This window comes from Giraffa tippelskirchi, chromosome 3 (assembly GCF_054371585.1).
Source record: "Giraffa tippelskirchi isolate mGirTip1 chromosome 3, T2T-mGirTip1v1.2.pri, whole genome shotgun sequence".
In the NCBI taxonomy this organism is placed as follows: domain Eukaryota; kingdom Metazoa; phylum Chordata; class Mammalia; order Artiodactyla; family Giraffidae; genus Giraffa; species Giraffa tippelskirchi.
In genome coordinates, this window is record NC_137277.1 from 18,934,832 (window position 1) to 18,942,478 (window position 7,647).

The 7,647-nt window shown below is 56.1% G+C and overlaps 1 protein-coding gene across 1 annotated transcript; it reads left to right on the forward strand.

Moving 5' to 3' along the window:
* Positions 1-2,070: 2,070 nt before the first annotated feature.
* PPY (pancreatic polypeptide) lies at positions 2,071-2,709 on the forward strand. The gene is made up of 3 exons (XM_081576085.1): positions 2,071-2,261; positions 2,457-2,528; positions 2,685-2,709. The coding sequence occupies exons 1-3, from the start codon at positions 2,071-2,073 to the stop codon at positions 2,707-2,709; spliced, it is 288 nt and encodes a 95-aa protein (XP_081432211.1).
* Positions 2,710-7,647: the final 4,938 nt, after the last annotated feature.

The window sequence follows — 7,647 nt, forward strand, 5'->3', positions numbered from 1 at the left end:
ACAGTTTTGGTGTCTCGATCTGAGATGGCGGAACCTCAGGGATGAGAAGTCCCTTGCTCACTACTCGGGCTTCATTGAGTCATTCAGACACAGTCAGTTATGCTCCTAGCCCTGAGCTGGGGAGGGAGCCAGGGGTGGGGGAAGAGACACTGAGCAGGGGAGACTCAGAGGCTCCTGGGAAGGGCCGGGGTGGCGTGGGGGTGGTTTGCTGGCACTGGTGGGGATGGAATCTAAGTCAGAACTTGAGTCTTAGACAGACAGCTGTGTGACCTTGAGCTAGTATCTTCATCTCTCTAAGCCTCACGTTTCTTAGTCAAAAAGTGGGAAATTATAGCATTACTTTAACAGCCTTACTTAGAAAAAAAAAAGAGCGCAGATTTTGGAGTTGGACCTTGTTTCAAACCCTGGATCTCCACTGACTAGTTATGTGGCTTGAGGCTAGTTACTTAATGTCTCTGAGACTCAGTTTCTGAGTCTGTAAAATGGGTTGTTGTAGGAACTCACTGAGGTGATTGAGCTGGGAGCACTTTAGAAAATTCAAGGCTTTACAAGTGATTCTGGTTTTTATCTTTACCTTGGAATGGAGGCACTGGGAAATGGATACCAGATACTGGCCTCCCAGCCCCCTCTCCCCTGAACCCAGGAATGAGAACAGGCACATCAGTTCTCATTCTGCATCTACCCAGGGAGAGGGTTTCTCCCTACCTGGGTCCCCACTCCTTTCCACATTCCCCGGTTCCCTGAGGCATCTCCCCCGTTCCATCTTGTTCTAATCACAGATGCACGGGAAGTCCTGAGTCTCCAGCCTTCATCCCTGGAGTCTCAGAGCCACAGCCTCAATCTTCTGCCTGGAGGGAATCTGCTTGAGTATTTGGGTTAATCCTGGGGAGACAGGCAGGGCTGTTCCGAGTTCTGCAATCAGAACCTTTCAGTTATCCTATATTCCCAGGACACTATCCTTCTTGAACTAAGCCTGTTCTGGAGCCCGAAGGTAGACAGGGGCCTACAGGAGACTGATCGTGGCCCACTTTTACCCATTATGCTGCCAGTGTGACACCCACAACACTGCCCTGTCCCCCTCCTGTCCCTGGTCCTGGTGCTGGCATTGCAGGCACCAGGGAGATGGTGGGAGGAGAGGGTGAGGGCTGGGGAGGGAGAGAGGCTGACAGGAGGCGGGGACTCGGGGGGCTGAGGACTATAAAAAGGCCATAGTCAAGGACGGGGTGGGATCCATCCAGCTTGAGGCAGGCACGGATTTTGTCCAGTGCCCGCTCGCTCAGGACTCAGGGTAAGTGGGCTCAGCCTGCTCCTAGCTCTGGGGCTGGGGGGCTCGGAGGGGCCAGGGATGGGTTGTGTGGAAGGATGGTGCTTTGCAGGGCTGGGGGCCTCCAGAGGCCCGAGATCCTGCTTGGGTCTGGCTCTACACCTGGACAAATCCATCACCTTGGGAGAGCAGCCTGCTGGCTAGAAGCCTGCAGGTGTGCGCCGAGCAAGGGGTGGTGGCTGTGAACACAAGTCCGTGTGTGTGCCCATACCTCCTGCTCGGTCACACGGGCTGCGGTGTCCTCTCCAGGACCTGCGTCTGCATGTCTACCCCTGGCAGAGCGGCTGGGGGAAAGTGAGGTGGAAGAACAGCACACCCACAGGCTGTGGATTTCTGCCCCTTGATTCACAAGTTCCTTCTGTGTGCCCCCACCCTGTAGGGGAGCTTGAGCATCCCTACTTCCCACAGCCCCTCCCCTCCAACTCCCACCCGTAGCTGCCTCTTCAGAACCATCAGGCACTGGGTGTCCGGAGTCCTGGGTCTCCTACCCAAGTCCCAACCCCCCGCTTCTCTGCTACACTTTTCTGCTTTGCTGAGGCCCTGGCTGAGCTCCAGCTGCTGTGCTGCTCTGGAGAGGGGGCTGGTGAGCTCTCCAGGGCAGGGTCTAGGAGGTGGGGTGGTCAGGTCCCAGTAGCCCTTTGCTTTGCCCCTTGGTCTCCAGGCTTGGAGAAATGGGTGATGGGCTAGGGGGCAGGGGGCGGGGTGGGCTCTATGCTGCCTCTATCTCCCTGATCTTGGCTCCTCAGATGGCCACCGTGCACCGCTGCCTCTTCCTGCTCCTCCTGTCCACGTGCGTGGCTCTGTTGCTGCAGCCACCCCTGGGTGCCCTGGGGGCCCTGCTGGAGCCAGAGTATCCGGGGGACAATGCCACGCCAGAGCAGATGGCCCAGTACGCGGCTGAGCTCCGCAGATACCTCAACATGCTGACCAGGCCTAGGTGAGTGTGAGATGGGGAGAGAGGCCCCAGCCAAGACCCCAGGCCCAGCCCCTTCCATGTTCTTCGAGAGCAGAGCATCCTATGGTCTGGCCCGGGCCCCTGTGCCCCGGGCAGGATGGTGCCCAGGGGTGGGCATGAGGCAGGTGAACTGGTACCTGGGCATAGCGCTGGCCCCAGCTGTCTCTCCCCTCCCAGGTATGGGAAAAGAGACAAAGAAGGCACACTGGACTTCTTGGAGTGCAGGTCTCCCCACTCAGCGGTCCCCAGGTGGGTTTCATTCTCTGTCCTGTGTGTCCAGATGCCTGGGGCAGGAAATGGAGGTGTGTAGGACGGGGGAGAACAGGCGCCCAGGGCTGGACTGAGGTCTCCTGAGGGTATAAGGACTACCCACTCACACTGCCATATTTTGCCCTCTTCTTGCAGGGAGATCAGTACAACGGACTCATAATGCCACCTCCTGCTCCTCTGACTCCAGGGCGAGGCCAGCCCAGCTCTCCCATCTGCACCCTTGGCTCTGGCTGTAGCTTGCTCCCTGCTCCCATACTGGCTAAATAAAGCACATCAAAGTTCTTAGCCTCACTCTCTCTCTGTCTCTGTGGACCCCTGGTCGGGACAAGAGCAGGCCAAACGCACAGGAAGAAAGGGGCAGGGAGAGAGGAGAAGGGAACCAAGGGTGTTATGAATGATCCAGAGTGTCTGGAGAGTCATCAGAGCCATTCAGTTCATTCTGTCCACAGAGGGGCAAGTTGTGGCCCAGGGGGAGACGGGGACTCCCCCAGGGTCATTCAGCAAGACAGTGAAACTTCAATCATCTCATTTCAGCACCTCTAGATCCTCCCGATCATTGGCTTGATGGCAGCCCTGCCCCCAAATGGATCCCCACCAATGTTTCCTTATAGCCTAGGCAGTAAGTGAAGTGTTAATTTATACTAGAGGCAAGAGCCCAGCCCAGAGGAATGACTGGGGTTAAGATGGTCACCGTTTACATCAGTGGCATTGGAGCTGCCCTCCTCGGGGTGGTGAGAGGTGGGTCACTGTGCACGATGGGCTGAAGTGTGGCCCCTCACAGGCACAGCACACAGCAGAAGCATGGCCAGAAGAGGGGGACAGAGATGGGGAGAGGTCTGGAGAAAGTGTCACGTGAAATTGTTGGGAAAATGAGCTTCTGTGTGCCAGGGGCATTTAACTCTCTCAACAGTTCTGTGAGGGGGGAGATACTGTTATCCTCACTCTACAGAGGAGGCAACCGAGGCTCAGAGAGGTCCAGTATTTTGTCCAAGGCCCGGCAGCAGATGGTATCCAATACAGGGACAAGGCATTGATTTTAGAGTCAGATGAACCTGGGTTTGAATCCTGGATCGGTCATATTCCCTCTGTGTGCACCATAACCTCTCTGAGCCTCAGGTTCCTCATCTGTAAATGGGAAGAATGATAGGGTTGTAGTGAGCAGGAAATGGCAACCCACTCCAGTACTCTTGCCTGGAAAATCCCATGGACAGAGGAGCGTGGTAGGCTACAGTCCATGGGGTTGCAAAGAGTTGGACACAACTAAGCGACTTCACTCAAGGATCTTCAGGAGAAGAAATGAGATTCCTATGATAATGGAATGATGCATGTGAAATGATGCATGTGAAGTTTTTAGCATGGCCCTTAACCCAGGAAAGCACTCAGCAGACTGGAGCTTCTGAGGGGCAGACTTGCAGCCAAGCAGCTGTTTCCATGAAGTGTGGCAGAAAGACACGAGCAGAAGGATGACTGGTCTTCAAACAAACGCAGCTTCAGGTTACGGAAGAGGGTTAGGGTTAACTCCGTGTGCCTCCAGAAAGGGGATCCGGAAGGCAGACTTTCCTTGACTGTAAGGAAGCATCACTGAAGAACCAGAAAACTGAGAAGAACTTGCCCTGAGAGGCAGTGAACTCTGGGGCGTTTAAGGATTCCTCAAGCCAAGTTGCAGAAGGGGAGGTTGTGGGAGGAATCTGACCTTACAGGGAGGAGGTTGGATTAGCTGAGCGATGGCCACCTCCAGGAGACCAATCTGTGGTCTGCACGCTCCAGCTCAGGGAGGGAGAGAACCCAGAACCTGCCTGGGGAGGCCTGGGCTGGGGAGGGGTCTTAGTGGCCTTTGCCAGGCCTGCCTCTTCCTAGGCATCTTGAATAAGAGGGGTGGGATGTGTGTCTGTGTGTAACTGGGAGGGAGCGACCTCACCTCTCTCCTCTTTTTCTGGCTCGGGAGCACCTATGGATAAGGGATAGTCACAGTGGGGCTGGGAGAGAGAAGTGAGAGAATGCAAACCTTTTTGGTTCCTGGAATGGCTCCTCCTGCCTCCCTCACATGCTCTGCCTGAAGGGATGAGGCCTGTGGGTTTGGGGAATGAGGGGATCCACTTTCCTGGGCTCAGCACCTCATACTGAACACATGGCAAGGACACCAGAGTCGTGGTTCCCCTCAAGTGCTGGCTGTGTCTGGTGTGTGCAAACGACTCAAAAGTGGACCTAGGCCCTAAAAGTCAAAGGGCTGGCGAGGATACCACACTGGGCAAGCGCATGGCTCAGGCAAGGGGGCGTCCAGGAGGGAGGCAGGTTTCAGCAGGAGAACAGTTTGGATGATGGAGCCGGAAGTCCCAGAATTTTCTCTCGCAGCTAAGGGGATAGGTTCTGAGTGGGGAGAGGTGTAGATACTTCCCAGAGGCAGGAATCAGGACACTACTCAGAACATCCCTGTGTGCGAGCTGGATGAGGATGGGGCCTCTGCCCCTGCCCAGGCCTCTCTGATGGCCTCCAGCCCCCAGAGGAGACAGCTTCTTAGGGACGGGCCTAGGTAAGCTCCTGCCCTCCCCTTGCTCTGCTCACAGCCAGAGGGGCCAAGATGATCCCAGAAGCCAGGGCAGGACTTATGCTCTGCACACTGGGGGTGGGGGTGGGGTGGGTGCTGTTTGTTTGCAGGCTGGCATCACAGCTGCACTGCTCCGTGTAGAAACTTGGGGGGGCGGGTATTAAATCTGGCTGGAGCCCCTCCTCTGAGGTTGCTGGGATCCACTTCTCTCACCTCTGCTCTCCCTCTTGGTTGCTGTTCAGTTGCTCAGTCGTGTCCAATTCTTTGCGACCCCATGGACTGCAGCACTGTCAGGCTTCCCTGTCCTTCACTATCTCCTGGAGTTTGCCCAAACTCATGTCCTTTGAATCGGTGATGCCATCCAAACGTCTCATCCTCTGTTGTCCCCTTCTCTTCCTGCCCGTGATCTGATCCTGCCCGCATCAGATAGCCCACGTCCAAAGGCAAAGGAGAAGCCGCAGCAAGACCGTAGGAGTAGCGCAGTCACATTTAAAATCAAACCCTCCTGGCTAGAGCCTCCACAGCCGCCTCCCCCACCCCCAAGTGGTATAAGTGCCTGAGGTGGGGGAAGGTGGATGGGTTGCAGGAAGGAGGCAGGGAAGACCCCTAAACCCAGGTCTTTCCCTCCTACGGTAGGAGCTCCAGGAACCCCTGTTCCCCTCCAAGGACAGGTCCCTTCCCGCCCAGGGCTCACAGAGGTCAAGGAAGCAACAGAGATTCCGTTTCTCTTTATTGTTCTCACTGAGGGCGGGGTGGGCAGGAGTTAGGGCCCCTCTCATAATATAAAGAGGGTCGGTGGGCGGGGAGACTTGAGCTGGGCTTCGGAAGTCAAAGCCCAGCCTGGAGAAGGAAGTCCCCGGGAATCCCCTGGGTCCTCCCAGCCTCCAGGGCTTCCTTTCGCTCCCGTCCAACCTGCCCCCAGCTCCGAGGCCCCCGACTGGGGCCAGCCGGGCCCAGGCTCTCCTACCTGGGGCCCTGGGAGGAGGCTGGTGGTTGGGGTTTCGCGGCGTTCAGCGGTGGGGGGTTCGTGGTTTTCTGTCCGGGGAGTTTCGTATTATTCCTGGGGTTGTTCGCGTCACTAGGGTTCTTGGTGTTCTTGGACTTCTTGCTGGGGAACACGTCTTTTCAGAAGCCATGGGGCTGCTCTGCGAGCCCAGTTCCCGGCTGCGATGAGCAGGGAGCTGGGTGGGGTGCGGTGGAGCAAGGGGGCAGGGGGCGTCTGTTTCCTCCCATCCCCTTCCCTCCCCCCTTGCCCACCTGCTATTGAAGAGCTTCTCTATGTACTTGTTGAAGTGGCCTAAGTTGGACAGCCAACGGGCAGCCCGGGGCATCAGATGCTGCTGTCCTTGCAGCTCCTCCCCGACTACCCCGTCTGGTCGCAGAAGCACCACTAGGCACGCCAGTGCGAGTGCGCAAGCGCAGCGCAGAGCCGGGGGCTGGAGGGGGCGGGGCAGACAGAGGAGGGGCGGTCACGTGACGTCCAGACCCGAGACGCTTGGCTGGGCGCGTAAGCTGGTGCACCCGGGCGCTCAGACCCAGGGACGCTCAGACTCTGGGACGTAGACAGGTACACGAGCACTGTAAGGGACTTCCAGGTACCCAGGCTGAATGGTGCACACCTGCCCACGCACAGTGATGGGCACAAAGCACCAGGTATACGAGGACCCTGGCGATGGACCGGGAGGTACACCCTGAGATGGACACACCGGGATGGTACAGAGCCATTGGTCAGCTCCCTGACCTCACTGACTTCTTCTGCATCTCCTTTTCGCCTCACTCTTGGCTCTTCGGCCTCCTTGCTGTTCCTCAAAAGTGTCACACATGCTATTCACTCTGCCTGGAGCCTTCCCCCAGGTATGCATATGACCAACTTCCTCGCCTCCTTCAAGCATCATCTCAAAATTCGCCTTCTAAATGAACCCTACTCGGATGCCCTTATTTAACATTGCAACTCATCTCTTCATCTTGTGCTATTCTCCCTCTCTTGCAACTTCTAATTTACTGTATTCTATGCTTTTTTTTTTTTCAATGAGTAAATCCCCAGTGGTTAACCCCTCCACCAGTGTAAGCACCTGGCAGCTAAGGGAATGGGCAGCTGGGTCCTTTGCCTGTTTTGTTTACCGATATAGTACAAGCACCTAGAACAGTGCCTGACGCTTAGTAGGTGTCCCTTGGGATCTTGCAGGCAAGAATATTGTAGGTTACCATTTCTTACTCCAGAGGATCTTCCCCACCAAGGATTGAACCCGGGTCTCCTGCATTGCACCTCCTCCTCCAGGTGTAATCTTAACCATCTGAGCCACCAGGGAAGCCTGGGTGCTCAATAGTACATGTTAAATGAAAGATTAACACAATTGCATACAGAAATGATAGTCCAAGGGTCCCCATGCACACCCGTCACACACAGAAAATTTTGTGCTGGCAACACTCAGGCACACCCAGTGACTGACACACTGTGATACCCATACACGTGCTACTTACGGCTGGATCCTTTGAGATCCTTAACTCTCTCTTGACCAGGAACTCCCCTCCTCCCCACCACCCAAAGCAGGG